The 18,486-nt window shown below is 42.6% G+C and overlaps 1 protein-coding gene across 2 annotated transcripts in view; it reads left to right on the top strand.

Moving 5' to 3' along the window:
• The window catches only part of VPS41 (VPS41 subunit of HOPS complex), a 162,311-nt gene that overhangs the window by 82,923 nt on the left and 60,902 nt on the right, over nucleotides 1–18,486 (top strand). For both annotated transcript variants that reach the window (XM_081079906.1, XM_081079907.1), the window contains 3 exons: nucleotides 3,518–3,637; nucleotides 5,201–5,347; nucleotides 12,169–12,235. In XM_081079906.1, the coding sequence (XP_080936032.1) occupies nucleotides 3,518–3,637; nucleotides 5,201–5,347; nucleotides 12,169–12,235 (334 nt within the window). The remainder of the gene's footprint in view (nucleotides 1–3,517; nucleotides 3,638–5,200; nucleotides 5,348–12,168; nucleotides 12,236–18,486) is intronic.

The following is an 18,486-nucleotide window of genomic DNA, read 5'->3' as shown; positions in this document are numbered from 1 at the left end:
CCTGCCCTCTGCTGGAAGTTTTCTTTGGAGCTAGAGCAGGAGACAAAGGGCAGCTAGGTCCTCCTGCTTCAGCTCCCCCCAGAACTGAAAGCACACCAGCCCTGACAGAAAGGACCAATGGCAGGGAGTTTGTATTTTGGCTGCAATTGCAGCAAGACTTTATTAATAATTTTCAGAAGTTAATGTTTTATTTAAAAAGTAGTTACACTTTATGTGAATCAATTCCAATACCTATTCAATATGCCTCAAACATTCCTTCTTTAAGTTCCAGTGAATTTTTTATATTATTGTTTTTCTTTCAACTATTCCCTTAAGTTATCCCAATTGTAAAAATAAGAGAATGGATTTTTCTCCCTATATGTATTAACATTATAAAAATAATTCACGTTTCATGCAGAATGATTATAAAATAGCAATAATAAAAAAAATCAACCATCTAGAGTTAGTTATTATTACTTTGTGATATATCTTCAGATTTTTATATATGGATACACATTCATATTTTATTTAAAATTCTTCATATTTAGTACTGTTTTGCAATCTGCCTTTTTATTTAATATGCCATGAACGTCTTTTTATGCTAATAGATGTACATATATAAAATCATTTAAAAATGGAGGCATACTGTTCATATGTCTGACTCTACCACATTTTATTCAGTCATTCCCCAGTTGTTAATCCATTTCTGGCTGTTACAAATAACTTTACATATATCTTTCCTTACTTGTGTGACTACTACTAGCGTAAATTTCTTAGAGTGGACTTCCTAAAGCTTTGAGCCCGTAATGCCAAAGGATCCTCCCGAAAGATGGTGGGACTACTTACTGCTCAGTAGTCTGAGGGGACCTACTCCCTGTAACACGCGCACAGTGCACACACATGGACACATGCATGCATGTGTGCACGCACACACGCTCATGCACACACAGAGACACATGGATACGCGCACGTGCACACACGGACACATGCATGCATGCGCACGTGCACACGCTCATGCACACACAGAGACACATGGATACGCGCACGTGCACACACGGACACATGCATGCATGCGCACGCACACACGCTCATGCACACACAGAGACACATGGATATGCACACGTGCACACACGGACACATGCATGCATGCGCACGCACACACGCTCATGCACACACAGAGACACATGGATACGCGCACGTGCACACACGGACACATGCATGCATGCACACGTGCACACGCTCATGCACACACAGAGACACATGGACACGCGCACGTGCACACACACACGGACACACGTATGCATGCCCCTCCCAGTCTATGACATCATTTTCATTCATCTTTGTCAGTTCTTTTTCCCGCATCTGTCAGTTTTAGGACCGGCGGGCTATTTCTTGTAGTGAGTTGAATCATGGCCTTCACTGGGGTCTTATTTCTGTCGTATTTAATAGAATTTTTAATTTAAAATTTGGGCCGTCTTTCATTTTTCTAGCACAGGTACAGACTGTTTCCTTTAATACTGGGTCAGTCATCTGTGGGTGGGAATTGGTGAGGGAGAGGGACTTGATGCCATGCCCTACCTCACTTTCCTCCTGGCCACCAACCACCATCCCTCCTCCAGCAGGGTTACGGAGCCTGCCCAGCCTTGTGCCAGTCGCCTCCATCTGATCCAGGCCACAGATCAATTTCTGTGATAATCCAGGCCTTATCAATTTCTTATGTTTAACATAATGTTTTTAGCCACCTGTCTTTAGTGGAGTGTGTTAGCAGAACCTGTCGTCTCAGGCTTTCTCTCCTTTCCCTAATTTCAAACCTATCTTGTCACAAAATACTGAGCATATTCCGTGACCTCCGTGGCTCTTCAGGAGAGGCTGAATCACAGAGGATGGACCCAAGGATCTCTAATTGGAAACAGGCAACATGGTGGTAGTGATTTCTTACTTAGAACCTGGGCTGAGAGAGGACTTGATGTGTCAGAAGATCTTTGAGAGTGTAGAGGATCCCCTTTGTCTGTCCTGCCTCTACCTACCGGCAAGGTCGGCAAAGCCCTGTCCCCTCTACCCACCGGCAAGGTCGGCAAAGCCCTGTCCCCTCTACCCACCGGCAAGGTCGGCAAAGCCCTGTCCCCTCTACCCACCGGCAAGGTCGGCAAAGCCCTGTCCCCTCTACCCACCGGCAAGGTCGGCAAAGCCCTGTCCCCTCTACCCACCGGCAAGGTCGGCAAAGCCCTGTCCCCTCTACCCACCGGCAAGGTCGGCAAAGCCCTGTCCCCTCTACCCACTGGCAAGGTCGGCAAAGCCCTGTCCCCTCTACCCACCGGCAAGGTCGGCAAAGCCCTGTCCCCTCTACCCACCGGCAAGGTCGGCAAAGCCCTGTCCCCAGTCTCCTCTATGGGCTGTGTGAGGACACCTTCCTTTTCCATGGATAAGAGGACTTCAGACATTTCTGGCATTTAAAAGTGACCATACTATGCTTTTTGTGTGTGTGTGAAGATGGACACTTTAATTCTAGGTTTTTGGTGTTTTTAATTGTGTACCTGAAGATATAAAAAAATATAAGTAAAATGTGAATTTACTCTCTTTGTCCTATTACCTATTTTTCCCTCTTTGTTTGGGGTGGGAAGGGACACGTAATATAGTAAGATAAATAGATATTGACTCTGATAGGAATTTTAAAAATTCTGTTATGGAATCTGTCGTGAGCATTTCCTTTTAAATGGTAAACGTATTCAGGATTACATGTCGGAAGTTATGTATTTTAAGTTACACATTGTATAAATTATATCTTATACACATTAAGTTACATATTGTATAAATGCCTTTTCTTAAAGGATTTAAATTGGCTATATCAAGATAAAGGTATATTTTTGTAGCCTTAATAATACATGAATTACTAGAATTACATCTTCACCAGTCTTAGAGGTGTTGATGAATTATATTTAATAATAAATTTTATCCAGCAGATTTTTTATTATGGATTCTTCTCTTTAAAGACCCTAGCTACACTCAACTTTTTAAAGAAGTTTAATCCTAAAGTAAATTTCTTATTTTATGACATGGATTACTGCTCAAACATCATTGTTAAATTATTTTTCTTGGGTTAGAGAAAAAACTGACTGCTTCTAACTATTGTGGTTTAATCGGTAACTAATACCTTACTTTAATGGAAAAATGTATGAAGTTTTGATTTCCCAGTTTGTAAAATAAATTAATTCCTGCGCAATCAGTTGAAGAACATTTTGTGATACAAACCTTTTGACTGACTAATGGGCATTATACTCCATGAATTTTGGTATTTTGGTGCCATCTTGTGGCTTGACTTTATAGTAACTTCTCACTGAAATAAATTTAAACAGTGTCCTGGGCAGGATAAAATGTAGTGGGAATTCTTTCCAAAATGCAAATTATGTACCACTGTAAGTTTGTATAAAAAATATTGAGCGTAACTTGTTTGGTCACAGACAGGCAGAAATAGCAAGGAAGGATGCTAACACATGCTTCTCAGGTGCTGAAGTTCTGTTTTTATGGTGTGTGTCCCTAGTTGCTGTTGTTCGAACGGTCTTGGATGAGCAGATGGAAGTCTTCTGTTCTGCACGAAGGGGAAGGGCACATAAGGAGTGTGAAGTGGAGAGGCCACCTGATTGCCTGGGCCAATAACATGGTAAAGCACATCTCCATCTTCCCGGTGCTTCTTTAGGACCAAGAGAGTGGCCGGACCGAGAGGGCTCTTACAAAGGGAAAAGGTGCCACTTGCTGCGGTGGTCATTTCTACAAGATACAAATGGTGATTGGTATCATACCTGGAAGGTTAAAGAAATTAGATTGCTCTTGGCTTTCATAATAGTGTCATTCTCAACATATTCTGGACTCTATTTTGGAGGAAGAAACCCGAGGCATGGAGAATAGCCAAGAAAATGAAAAGGCATCTTAATAATTGAAGGGCTGCACTGGGAAAAGTACCATTTGCCTATTAGCCAAGGGCAACTAGCATTGATATGAAACAGGTGCAGGATATTACTGATTTCATTTTTACTCCCAGTGTAATCACAGGCAAAAAATAGTCCTGCCTTTTAAAAAGTAGGTCATAATTTTTGATACTCCACTTACTTAAATTTTACTCAATCTGAGTTAGAGCAAGGAGAAAGTTTAAAAATTGTCTTTTTGACAACTGACATATCTTTTGGAATTTCAAGGTATAACTTAGTAAATTCATTCTATTCCATTTTAAATGGTAGAAACCTCTTAGAATCTACCTTGCTCTTCAGGACTTTCTCACTTTTCCTGGGTCACAGTAAAGGTAAACGAACTTGTGGACCCTTGGTTTATTTTTTGTTAGCTTCTTGCTTGGTGTTTTTAGTACTGTTTTAGTACTTGCTTTGGTGTTTTAAAGTACTCAGTTTCCATTTGAGTACTTTAAGTGTCAGTTGTCATTTTCTTTACACAGTAGATTTTCAGTTTCAAAGTGCTTCTCAAAAACAAACTCCATTTTTGTAGTGGAACGATACAGTTAGAAATGTTACTTTTGTTACTTATCTGTGTCATTTTGGAAATGCAGTTGTTTGACATTTGTTCATTTCACATTTGGGTTGCATTTGAGCTGCTGATACAATCCACTAATAAAATCTCTTTTGTCCAGAAAGAGGCATACAAGTTTCTCTTGTTGAGGTTCTGTGGGGACAGAGTGCCAGAGAGCATCTTCCAGGCCCTTTGAGTCACGTGGAAAGATGCTGGCTCGGTTATTAGATGGCCATCAGCTGGAATCAGATGGCCATTTGCTGTAGCTGGGTGGCCATCAGCTGTTACCAGTGAGCCATTAGCCACTAATATACTGCATTGGCTACACGGGCAGGTTGGTTGGTTGGCAGAGAAGCAGACGGCAGATTGTGCGTCATGTGGAGCCTGCTTCCTGTGTCTCCACCCCAGCCACCAGCGAGACTATAGTAGTATGACTCCCCTATCTGTGGCTCCGTGGGTGTTCCTTTTTGGCCTCACCGTGTCCTGCGTTCTTATGTGGGGAGCAGGACCAGAGACCCTATGTGACAGGTTCTCATGGGTTTGTGTGGAATACGAGCGGTTTCCTTGGCGAGGCTCCCAGCAGGGCTCAGTACACACCAACAGTGTTTGGCACTGCTGGTTATCGTGCGTGTAGTGGTGGCTGTTAATAAATTTTCCTTTCCTTTTCTTCTCCTGAGTAGAGGATGTTTAATGCTGTTTTATTTTCCAGGGTGTGAAGATTTTCGACATCACCTCCAGGCAGAGAATCACCAATGTGCCCCGGGATGACATAAGTCTTCGCCCAGATATGTATCCCTGCAGCCTCTGCTGGAAGGACAGTGTGACACTGATCATCGGCTGGGGGGCATCTGTCAAGGTGTTTTTGCTTGTCTCTATAATAAGTCCGTGTTGTTATGGATCCACTGAGGATGGGCCAAAGGAACATGATTTCTTGAAAGGCTTCTTGGAATCAAAATATTTTCACCTAAATATTATTGTCATGTGATAATCATTTAATGCTCAATTCTTTTCAGATGAGTAAGTTTTAAGCTACAGCCTGTTTTTTCCGTGCCATGCAAAACAAATTGTGAGATATGCTGTTTTCAGAATGGTGCTGCCTTTTTTTCTTAATCTTTTTTTAAATTTCCCATAATCCAGTTTGCCTTGGCTGTTTATAGAACACGTGGTTGGTTAGTTTTGTTCGTTCATCAAGTTTTCCTTTCTGTATTGTTCTGTTTCCCTTAGCTTTGACCCTTGTTCATTAGAGATGATGGCAGAAAAAGAAGGATAAAATGAAATCATCCTGCTTGATTGGTAGTAATATGATGAAGTAGAGGCCCAAACTTATTATCTGTAAGATTTGGGACTGTTTTGTGACATATGACTATCTGCCCTGTAGGTTAAAGCCTGAGTAAATGAAATTTAGCTATTCTACAAAAGGCCCAAAGCTCGTTCACATTTATTTACTGTGTAGCAGTGCTTGTGTGGGGACAGAGCCAGGAGTGCAGTTTCCAGGCTCTCGGCCTCACGTGGAAAGGTGCTCACTCAGGTAGTAAATGGCCATCAACTCTGACTGGATGGCCATGTGCTGTGGCTAGTTGGCCGTCAGCTGTAACCAGTGAGCCATTGGCCACTAATATAAATGCTGTGGCTACACTAGCAGCAAATTGGGGCTAGCAAGAAGATGGTGGCTGAGCTAGCAAGCGCGGATTGCAGTTAGCAAGTGAGGTGGGTTGGCAGAGAGAAGTGGACGGCAGGTTGCAGATAGTGTGGTTCCTGCTTCCTGTGTCTCCAACCCAGCTGCCAGCGAGTGGTAGGACATAGTGGTATGGCTTCCCTGTCTATGGCTCCATTGGTGTTCCTTTTGCCTCATCATATCCTGCCTTCTTATGTGGGGAGCGGGACCAGAGACCCCGCCTGATACCCTGCATGACAAATGGCGCGGCAAACAGGGTACAGTGCCGGCCAAAGCTTTCCGAAGGGCAGTGGAGCAGTTTGTGCGTATGAAAGCTCAGTCTCAGGAAGACCAGGAGGAGCCGCTGCCGGAGAGCTGGACCCCTGTGGAGGGGTGGAAAGATGTGGACAGTTTTCCAACCAGCATAGGCCAGAGAAAGCGAAGGTCGTTGCGGCCCTGTGGGCTGGGAGGTGCTTGCTGAGGCCCTCACCCCCAGGTTGGGGAGGACTTGGAGCCGTTGCCCTGCGGAGAGGGCACACATTGTGAGGCTAACTCAGAGCCCTAGAGGAATGACTGTACACTATGGGGAATGGGCTCCATCCCTAATTTAATGGACTGGTTGACTGTTTGCTTGGGAACGTACCCCCATGTAGTGGAACTGGCGGATGTTTGCTTTTGTGTCTTGACTGGCCGCCGTCGAGAATTTGTGAGAACCCTGGCTGTGCACAGGAAGACTGGATGTGCCCTGAAAAACCCTGGCTGTGTCCATGAGGTCTGGCTGAGCCCAGAGAGAGTGGCAGTGCCCTGAGAGCGCTGGCTGAGTCCAGGAAGTCTGGCTGTGCCTAGAAGTATACTGGTGGTGCCCTGAGAAATCCTGGCTGTGCCCGGGGAAACAGGTGGTACCCTAAGAAGCCCAGGAAGTCTGGCTGTGCCCCGAAGCACTGGTGGTGTCCTGAGAAACCCTGGCTGTGCCCGGGGAGACTGGTGGTACCCTAAGAAGCCCAGGAAGTCTGGCTGTGCCCCGAAGCACTGGTGGTGTCCTGAGAAACCCTGACTGTGCCCAGAGAGCTTGGCTGTGTCCAGGATATTGCATTCACCTCCAGGCTTGTCACACAGGGCACCTCGCGGAAGTCGCTTGTCGCATAACTTGTGAGGCGAGACCCTGTAGGGGTGGAGTGTGGGGACAGAGCCAGGAGTGCAATTTCCAGGCTCTCGCCCTCACGTGGAAAGGTGCTCACTCAGGTAGTAAACGGCCATCAACTGTGATTGGATGGCCATCAGCTGTGGCTAGTTGGCCATCAGCTGTAACCAGTGAGCTGTTGGCCACTAATATAACTGCTGTGGCTACGCTATCAGTGGATTGTGGCTGGCAAGCGTGGGTTGTAGTTAGCACAGTGGATTGCAGCTAGCAAGTAAGGTGGGTTGGCAGAGAGAAGTGGATGGCAGGTTGCAGATAGTGTGATTCCTGCTCCCTATGTCTCCAACCCAGCTGCCAGTGAGACTATAGCGGTATGACTCCCCTATGTACGGCTCCGTGGCTGTTCCTTTTCGGCCTCACCATGTCCTGCGTTCTCATGTGGGGAGCGGGAGCTGAGACCCCGCGTGACTCCCTGCATGACAACTTGTCTTACATTAGATACTTCAGAGACAAAAGTGGTTTGCTTCCTTTTAAAAATATATAGCTTAACCTAAACAAAATAGACTAAAAATTAGCTGAGGTAAACGTGGTGTGAGAAGGTATCATGTCAGTGGTCTAATGAGAGAGCTCAGGCTTTGGAGTCATACAGACTTGGGGTCAATTCCAGCTTCTCTGTTCTCTTTCTGTGTGATGCTAGGACTTAACTCTTCTCATCCCCCAAATGGGAGTGCTAACCACTCTCACATCATAAGTTTTGTGGGCGTTAAATGAGGTAATGCACACAAAGAGGTTAGCACAGAATCTGACACATTGTGCTTAGTAAATATTAGCTGTCATTATTATGTCACGAAAGAAACCCGGATGCTTAAAATTCACTCCTCTCTGGAAAAGGAAAGCATGAAAATCATTATTGCAATGCCTCTTATTACCAAAACAAGCATAGTCAGCTTGGGGTTAGGCCTTCCTAGCCCCCAAAGAAAGCAAGTCCTAGTTCCTGCAACCAGGAAGCATTATATGGCAGAAGATGGGACTTACTGAGGATCTTGAGGCGGGGCCATCATCCTGCGTCATCTGGGTCATAAATGCAGTCACACGTGTCCTAACAGATGGGGGAACATCGTGACCATGGAGGCAGATTGGAGTGATGTGGCCGACGAACGCAGGTGGCCACCGGGAGACAGAGGAGGCCGGATTCTAGATTCTCCCCTGAGCCTTCGGGAGGAGCGCAGTGTGGGCACACCTTGATTTGGCCCAGTAGCGCTGATTTCAGACTTCTAGCCTATGGAACTATGAAAAATACATTTCTGTTGTTTTAAAGTTTTAAACCCCCAAGTTTGTGGTGAATCTATTACAGGAACTAAGGTATTTTGTGCCCAGATTACAGTCCAACTCATGATTTTTCATGTCAAATGTTTCATTTTGGAGAGCCCTTTTCTTCAGACTCAATTAGAAATATGCTGAGCCACTTCTCAGTGGAGAATCTTACTGTTGTTATGTGGAGGGAAGAGAATGGAGGACATAATCTTTCTCTTCAACAGAGAGCAGTCTTATTGGTGAGCCACAACCACCACAGCGTAGTAAAGTGTGTGATCGAGCTAACCGTTTCTTTCCTCCTTCCTTTCTTTGTTCCTTTTTCCTTCCTTCCTTTTTTCTTCCTTCCTTCCTTCCTTTTTTCCTTTCATTCGTACAATATTTACTAAGTTCCTGCAATTGCCAGGCAGTGTTCTAGAGTTGCAGATACAAAAATAAATAAATGGATGAATTCCCTCCTCGGGGTAAATTTACATACTAGTGAGGGAAAATAGACAAGTAAGTAAATATGCCATGTTGATGGTGGTGAATTTTATGGAGAATAAACAGGAAAATGGGGAAAGGTGATGGGGGTGGATGCCATTTAATACATGGTGGTCCAGGGAAGACATCTTTCATAACAAATGTGTCATCTGGCACAGATGTGGAGGGAGGAAGCCATGCAGCTATGGGCAAAGGGTGTCTGCAGTGGGAGCAGCTGGGCAGAATCCTTGGGGCAAGAGTGTGGTCGATGTGTCTTTGTGGAACATAAAGGAAACCATTATGGCCAGAGTGGATAGAACAGGTGTGGAGAAGACGGACAGAAGATGACACTAGAGAGCCATGTGTAGGTGTGTTGCAGTGAGCTGGAAGCCAGCAGAGGGCTTTGAGCAAGTTAAATGGCCTCACTGGGACTGTGCGGAGGTCACTCTGGTTGCTGCGCGGAGCTAAGCAGCACAGGTGCAGGGAAGAGTGGAGACTGATTAGGAAGCTACTTCCATTACCTCAGTTAAAGGAGGTGTCTCGACCAGCTGGTGCGGTCTGTAAGGAATGACTGGATTCTGGATCTATTTTGAGGGTAGACCCCACAGTATCGTTCATGGTTGGATGTAGCATATAAGGAAAAGGGAGAAGTCAACAGTGCCCTTATTTATTTTTTTAACCTGAGGAAAAAAATACCTTTTACTGAAATGGGAAAGACTGCTGATGAAGAATGCTTAGAGGGGAAAATTCAGGAGTTGTTTTGTTTGTGTCCACTTGACATGCCTGCCAGATGTGTGAGTGGAGAACGGGGGAAATTGGATGAAGCAAACTAGTGTTGGTGGCTAAGAACCTATCTGTCAGTGCAAAGGGCTCCTGAATTCATCGATCTGCTCTTACGCAGGACGCGAGCTAAGGGTAGCTCTTCACTGTTCACACCTGCACCTGCTGCCCGATCTGTGGCACAGGTACAGGGGTGAGAGTTCGGACCACACAGCTGAGGAGGGTAGAGCCTGGTCCCTCCTGCCAGTGCCGGATGTCCTTGTCTGGAGAGAGGTTGTGGCACGGCCAGAGACGTGAGGTCATAGGGCACAAGTTCACTTCCTCCAGGAAGCCTGCCTTCCCGCCAGTAGATGCCCCTGCTCTGTCCTTCCATCACACTTGACTAAAATGCCTTATTTAATTGTGTGCCTTAACCTTCCTAAGATTTTACAGAATCCTGCACTTAGGAATGGTGCCCAGAGCTGCTCAGAAGCACTAGTCAGGATATGTGTATCCAAACATGCACACACATGCACACGCACATTTATTCATACTTTCTACTATCACACTTCAAAGTCTTTAAGCACTGCTCCTTGTAAACTTCTATTAGCTCGTTAAAACAGTATAACTTTGACATTGTGGAGAGTGCCCGTTAGTTTCCCGAGCAAGTGTGGACAGAGTGAATAACATTAGATCAAAAGTCTAACAAAAGGAGAAGGAAGTTGGGGAACAGGAAATTGGGATGAACGGAGACAAATGACAAAGCAATCAAGGGAGAAAACAGCTGGTCACTTTTAAGTAAATGCCCGTACTTCCACAGTCACGGGATCAAGCGCGTCAGAGAAAGTGGGTACTGCCACATGGTCACTGTGTTGCTGGACAGCAGTTTGGGTGTGCGTATTAAACAAACCAAGCAAAACCTTGTAAAAGTGTACATACCCATTGACCTATCCATTTTACTTCTGGGAATTTATCCTGAGGAAACAAAAGCCCAAAAATTTTATATCCTACTATGTTGATTGCACTATTGCTTATGTTAGAGATAGATAGAAGCAAAAAACTGACGTCTAAAAGGGGATTAAGTAAATTATATGACTCGCATGTAATGAAATACTATAAAGACATTAAAGAATTGTGGAAGAATATTTAAATAATATACTCAATTATTTGTAGTAAATTGGTAGGTTAATAAAAGTAGATTTAAAAAGATTGTTAGTGGTATTCATTTTTGCTGGGACAGGAAATGGTACTTGTTTTATTCCTTTGGGTTTTTTTCTATTTTGGAATTTTCTATATTGTAGCTACATGTAGGATAGCAGCTATAAAAGAACACGATAAATACTAGCTAAAGAAAATGGAAGAAACCTGATTTCTGACAAAAGTTGGGTACAATCAGTATTTAACTTCAGATTCAGTCTTATCTTGATGGCTGAACTTACATAACTTTTTGTTGTCTTATTACAAAATAGATGTATTTACTTTAGAAAATGTAGCAAAGAAAATAGAAAATATCCATAATCTTATAATTGTGAAACAATCATTGTTAACACATGTTATGTGTTTTATGTTATGTGTGTGAGTGGTAACACTCCTTCTTCCCTTCCTCCTTCCCCCCCCTCTCTCCCTCCCTCCTTCCCTCCTTCCTTCCTTCCTTCCTTCTTTCCTTCCTTCATTCCTTCCTTCTTTCCTTCCTTCATTCCTTCCTTCTTTCCTTCCTTCCTTCCTTTTTTTCTTCCTTCCTTCCTTCCTTCCTCCTTCCCTCCCAAGCTTTTAAAAGTAAAAAAATCTATTTAGCTTACAGGCCTTAAAAAAAGAGGCCAGGGCCAGGCTGTAGTTTACCAACCTGGTTTAAATTATATAACAAATCAAATGTAATATACTTGAAAGAGGAAGAGCATGTACCAGCTTTGCAAAGTATTATTTAGCAGCAGTGAACTAAATTACTAGTACGTAATCAGAAACACAAGAGCTAATACGAATATTGCCCAAATTAGCCATTGGGCATTTCTGGATGTGTACTTCTGGCAGAGCTTTATCTGGATGATAATAGTAGAAGTGGTCCCTAGGTAGAGCTGCCGAGAATGGGTCATTGGAAACGTGTTAGAACTATATTGTAGCTTCCTTTATTTCTTTGCCCTTGAATAAGACTTCATTAAAGAAGAATGTTGAAAAATGTCAGTAATGATGCTGTGTGTTACTGAAGTTAATTTGTATCATTTAAGTCATTGGGTAGATTGTGTGTCTTCCATCTTCACTGCCTCTTGGCGAATTTAACAAAAGAATCATGTTGAATGAAATGTTACGGAGAGTTTTCTATCAAATGAATAAAATGACCTGTGAATTTATCTTCTAGATATGCTCAGTGAAGGAGCGGCACGCCAGTGAGATGAGAGACTTGCCAAGTCGATATGTTGAAATAGGTATGCCTTCTATAAATGTAAAACTTGAAGAGAGAATCCATTTTGTTAAGGAAAAACCTGAGACCATGTTGTTCTTCAGGCCTTACACTTGGGACCCTGATGAAATAGGTCAAGAAGCTTTCGTGTTCAGCTTTGAAGCCTCACTATAGACACACTTTTTTCTTACTATATTTCTAATTTTTACACAATACTTTTTTACCTGTTTTTGAAATTGTATAACCATGGGTTTTGGTTCTGGGTCTGTTTACCACCTGGATTTTGGACAATCTTGTACATGCCTCAATATTCTTATCTATAAAATGTGGGAAAGAATACCTGTCCCACATGTCGTTTGTGGGAATTCAAGAGTTAATTTACTGTCTGCACGGCTCATAGCACAGTACCGACACCTAGTGTTGTCAACATGTATCTTCTGAATATTAATTTTTGTCACCACTGGTCTGGTCCAAACTTCCATAATCCTTTTTCTGGATCATCGCAGCAGCTTCCTAACTGGTTTGTCTCCTTCCATTGTGCATTACTGCAGTCCAGTCTCCCCACTGTAGTCAGAATACAAATCAGATCACGTCACCATTCTTCAGTCCTTTCCTATTGTTCTTAGCATAAAAATAAGAGCCCTGCATCTATGTTGGCCCTCACCGGCCTTCCCAGCGTCAGCTGAGCTTCTCCTCGTTCTCTGGGCTGCAGCCTCACTGGCCTTCTTTCACCTGTCCATGCTGCTCCCTCCCATCTGTATAGAATGCTCTTCTTGCGTCTTCACATCATTGAATCTCAGTCATTCTTAATCATACCTCAGCTACTGCTTCCCTGGGAAAGCCCACCCACCTTCTGGGACAGGCCGCGCCCACCAGCCTTCCTGCACAGGCCGCGTCCTCCCGTGACAGGCATATGGAAGTCCCCTTTCTAGCACTTGCTTCACTTGCAGTGATCATGTGATTATTCAGTGCCTTCCTGTCTCTTCTGCGAGATAACCTCCTTTAGTATACACACTGGGTCTACTTTTGCTCAGTGTTTGTATCTCAGGGACCTGGCACATAGTAGTATTAAATAATATTGTGTGGAATGAATCAGTGACTCGGAAAGAACTGTTCAGGAGGAATATGACATACCACTACTTCTATGACTCAGTTTTATAGCTGTGCAAAAGTTAGATACAAAGACCAAAAATTGACTTTTGTCAATTAAACAGACATAGTAAAAGCTGTTTTGATATTACACAGAACTGAGAGCAATAGGAGACACAGTTGTGTGACCACAAATTTTGCCATATTATAAGTCAGCTGAAAATTTCATTTACCCAGTTGGATGATGGATGGAGAATGTAAATTTGATGGGTCATTATAACAAAGTGAAGCTCAGATAAATCATTTGTATGTGAATATATTTCTAAAAACCAAGAGAGACATATGTTACCCACATGGCTAATATAGCTACAGCGTTTAAACCTGGGATATTTTGTACTTGAGGTCAGAAGTTGGTGATAAGGTTTTAATAACTTTTTGCCTTAGAAGCATAAATAAATACATTGCTCAGAGTATGGACAGAATAGCTAGAATATGCAGAATATATAATGCTACTGAGAAAAACTGAGGAACAAGATAGTAGAGAAGACCGATAACTCAAAGAGAAAGATAATTATTTCATTATTTCTATTCTCTTTTCTGCTGCCCTTTTCCATTAGGAAAAAACCTCTGAACATCTCAATGTATAGTGTACTCAGAGATAAGTATTAGAATATTTTAAATATTTTAAATATTTTAAAAAGAACAAAGACAAGGACTCTAGGAATTTTTAAGGATGTAAAAGGATGTTTAAGGATGTAAAAATTTGCAGGGAGGCATAAAAATGTAGCAAGTTTTTTCTCTCTAGTTGATATTTGTTGCTAACATACTATGTGGGGTGGGGGTGTTGCGTTATATGTCTCACCTGCACTAGTTCTCTTCACTCTCACAGCAGCCCTTTGAAGGGCAGGTAGTGTGCGTCTCATTCGTCCCTAAATCAGTGGGAGCTTAGGGAGGTAAATAACTTGACTAAAATCTTACTACCATGGCGTTAAAATGGATACAATCTTTTTGATAACGTTACTTCACCTTCCTGAGTCAGGCTTTTCTCACCTGTAAAATGGAGGTGATAATACCTATCTTTGCAGATGGTGTGAGAATTAGACACGGCGTAAGTAACGTCTGTAACACAGTGGTGGACAGTAGGTGCTCACTGAAATACGGTGGTTATTATCACCATGCAGACTTCCATTCCAGCTTCGTGACTGCTCCTAGCTGGCCCAGTAGTGGCCCTGGGGCCTGGGATCCAATTATTAAAGTGTAGTCCATCTGTACTACAATTTATGTGAAATAGACCATGTGTGAGTACTGACAATACCACATTACTGATGTTTTACTACTATAGTTAGTGGTTAAGTACCATATTTTCCCCTCTTGAGAGCGAACTTTTAGTAATATGAACCATTTCCACAGCAGGAGGTGAAGTGGTTTAGATAAGAGTCCTTGACTAGGATGACGGAGGAGAGAAATATTGTCTGGATTACAATTCACTTTAGCCTTGAATGGTGTGATCCACTATTCTTTAGTAAATGAAGGGAAAACAACATTGAGATTCAAGAAGTATCTGTGGCTATCCGAGTACATTTCTTAGAAGTTGAATGTTTGTAACTCTTCCTTGTAAGTCAGTATCTCAAAAACAACACAAAAGTTATTCCTCTCAATAGGATATTAATTTATTTTTGTAAATGAATAATGATCATAAAAATTGAGCTTACTGTTCAGTCACCAACCTGTGAAGACGTTCTCTGTGCATAAGCCTTTTTGGATGTCATTTCTTCCTCCAAATTACGTTGCTGAAAGTAGGTTGTAGTCCATGCCTGCCCTACTCAGTTTCACTTCTGTGTTCTCATAGGACTTGCTAATCCTCTGGCACTTTTCCCCAATGGCGTACATGGTCTTTATGGAATGGTAGTTGGAGAGCAGATTATTATGTTGTTGGGAAATGAATCCAATATTTGTATGTCATTTTCCGGGTGTCTACTTCCAGGGGCAGATGACTTGATGACTTACATGCGAGGAATTGATTAACTTCCTGGTCTTGATTTCATACAGTTGTTTATTTAGAGAGATTGAAAGAAACTGTGCGAGTCTATGTATAATGACAGAGAATCAAGGAAGAGAGAGGGAAGGGATAAGATGGGACATCTTTTTCATTTTAAGCAGTGTCATTGGTCTTATGCTATGATTCTTAGAATTTAGCATATCGTTCTATTTTCAGCCTCTTGATTGGGAAATCAGTGACCTGGAAATGGAAGATCTGTGAGATAAATATCTTTCTTAGATCCAAGTGTCTCTTTCCACCTACCTGTTATCCTTCTGACCCAGACATGCAGGTTCCAGCAGTGGGACAGTTGTGTGCAGGCAGGTGACCTGGTCCATCTCATAGTTCTAAGTCTCACCAGAAATGGGGACAGCGCTGGTACTGTTCAGAGTGTTTTGTTTAAGGATCTTGCTGTGGGTGGTGTTCTGTTCTGTTCTAACTCAGAGTGACTCCCTATAATCTATTCAGTTTTCTGTTCTGCACTGAATTGTTTTCTCAACATTGTATTATGAAAACTTTAAAACATACCAAAAAATAAAGAACTTTGCAGTGAACACCTGTATACTTACCTTGTAGATTCTGAAATTAAGATTTCACTACGCTTGCTTTATTACATGTCTTTATCCATTCCTCCTCAAAGTCAGAGCTCCTTCCTTTGTTGAGGATGCAAATGTTTGTCATTGGAAGTGGAATTAACAATTATTTCTGTAATAAGTAGTGGGAAGAAGTTTGAGTCGCCTGAAATAACAAACATACTCTATTCCCTTTGTGAGAACATCACCAGCCACATGCTATGTACACTGAAAACAGAATTTCGTTTAATTTTCATAATGATCCCAATAGGTAGGAACTGTTTTCCCATTTTATAGGTAACCTGCTCAAGATGACCACATTCATAAGCAAAGAAGGCAGCGTTTGAACTCAGATATGTCTAGTTTCAAAGCTGTTACTCATGACCTCTGTGCCCTGCCTTCTTCCCATGCGTTCCCTCTACCTAACCCATGGCCCTGGTTTGCAGTCGGATGCGAAGGACAGAGACTCGCTCCAGACATTTAAATAAAAACCATAGGATAGACATTCTCTAGAATCCAGAGATTTCATACACCAGTTCTGCTCACCTCTTCTTCAAACAGCCAAGTGCCATGGAAATGCTGTGGATTTGTTCTTTTATTTTGGTCCAGAGAAGTGTCCAGTGTGGACGAGTAAAACTTGCATTTCCTGTTATTTTATCCTGGGAATGATGGCTCTTTGTTTCTCTTCCAAATTGTTAGGGAATAAACATCGTTGCCTTGGATGGCTATCAAAATTGTTTCTAAGGAAAGGGGACCAAATCCAGACTGTGATGCTATTCTTTTAGTCCTTTGAAAAAGAAGAAAAACTCATTTGCCATTTTTTAATATTTGACTTAAATATAATTGATGCATCAAGGTAGTTTTTGGGGTTTTGGGTTTCTGAAATTATTTATTTATTTTTAAATCTTGTTTTATTGTAAGAACACCTAACACGCGATCTACCCTCTAACACATTTTTAAGGGTGGTTCACTACAGGCAAACTGGTGTTTGGCGGATCTCTAGAACTTGCTCATCTTGCTTCACTGAAACTATGCCTGTTGATCAGCAACTCCCCATTTTCCGTTCTCCTCAGCCCTTTGCAATCACCATCCTACTCTTTGATTCTATGAATTTCACTATTTTAGGTACCTCTTATCAGTGGAATTATGCAGGGTTTGGCTTTCTGTGACTGTCTTATTTCACTCAGCCCAGTGTTGTCAGGATTCATCCATACTGTTGCATATTGCAGAATTTTCTTTTTTTAAAGCTGGGTAATGTTTTATTGTATCCACCACATTTTCTTTCTCCAATCCTCTGTGGATGGACATTTCAGTTGTTCCCACATCTTGGCTATTGTGAATAATGCCTCAGTGAACCTGGCAGTGCTAATGTGTCTTCAGGATCCTGATTTCAGTTTTTTTGGATAATTACCCAGAAGTGTGATTGCTGGGTGATCAGGTAGTTCTAATTTTCGGTTTTTTGGAACCTCCATACTGTTTTCCATAGCACCATTTTGCTTTCCTACCAGCAGGGTATGAGGGTTCCAGCTTCTCCACGTGCTCACAACACTTGTTTTGTTGTTTTTGTTTTGAAGATAGCCTGTGGACAAGTTAAAGCATACCCATGTGGTACGAACCTTCCACCCAGCAAGGCCGTGATGGCTGTCTTTTCTGTTGTCTGAGCTGCTCACTACATTCATTCCTCCTCAGTGCTGCTTCGTGACGTTTAGTAAATGAGATGATCATACCAGCTTAGCTTCGTCATTTAACACAGACTTGTGCTGAATAATGATTAGAAAATATGGAATGAAATTGCAGACTAGACCTGTTTTAACTTTATGTGTACTTTTGCCTCCTGATCTGATGCTTTGTTATTGTGTCTCTTAGCCATTTTCTACTCTTTCACTCCCAGGTGCTGGGTCTTCTCTGTCACTTGCTGACGTCAACACCTTTCCTTGAATACGTCTGCACAGTCCTGCAGATATGCAATCCTGTCATTTCCAAATGTATTTTTTTTAGATCAGTGGTCATGCTGACAGTGTCCAAACTTTCTAAGAAGCCCGTGGATGTTGTTATATCCAGTTGATTATGAGATACTACTGGCTGGTGCCTGAGGGGCCGATTCTCGTGGGAGGAAGGCACCCTCATCAAGGGGCCTCAATGCTTTTTCATAAGTGAATGTAAGACAATGACGATAATTGTTCTTATTTATAGATTGTTTGACAAACCGATTTTGTTTGCTTGCATTTTAAGAATCATAGAAGCTAAAATCTATAGGATATCGTTTCAGTAAGATACCAAATCCTTCTTGATCACATTTAGCTAAGGAGCATTTGGGGACCAGCAAAGGGAAAACAAGGGCCAAACATTGAAAAGCAGTACAAGTTCTATTTCCTGTGGTGCTTTTGCCCCTGTAGCAAATTGAAGGGAGGGGCTGGGGCACACTGCTGCATGCATACAAGTCTCCCAGCGGGGTGTCGAGCCCTAATTGCAGTCCTCAAACTGCAGTGCACCTCTAACCTCAGCAGCTCCGGGTTCTGATTGGTCTGCTGGTGTGTGGCTTATGACTGGGACAAGTAAGGCTTCAGATTCCTACAC

This window comes from Rhinolophus hipposideros, assembly GCF_964194185.1.
Source record: "Rhinolophus hipposideros genome assembly, chromosome: 18".
Taxonomy (NCBI): Eukaryota; Metazoa; Chordata; class Mammalia; order Chiroptera; family Rhinolophidae; genus Rhinolophus; species Rhinolophus hipposideros.
Note: the sequence above shows the minus strand (reverse complement) of the source record. Positions and strands in the feature narration are given on the sequence as shown.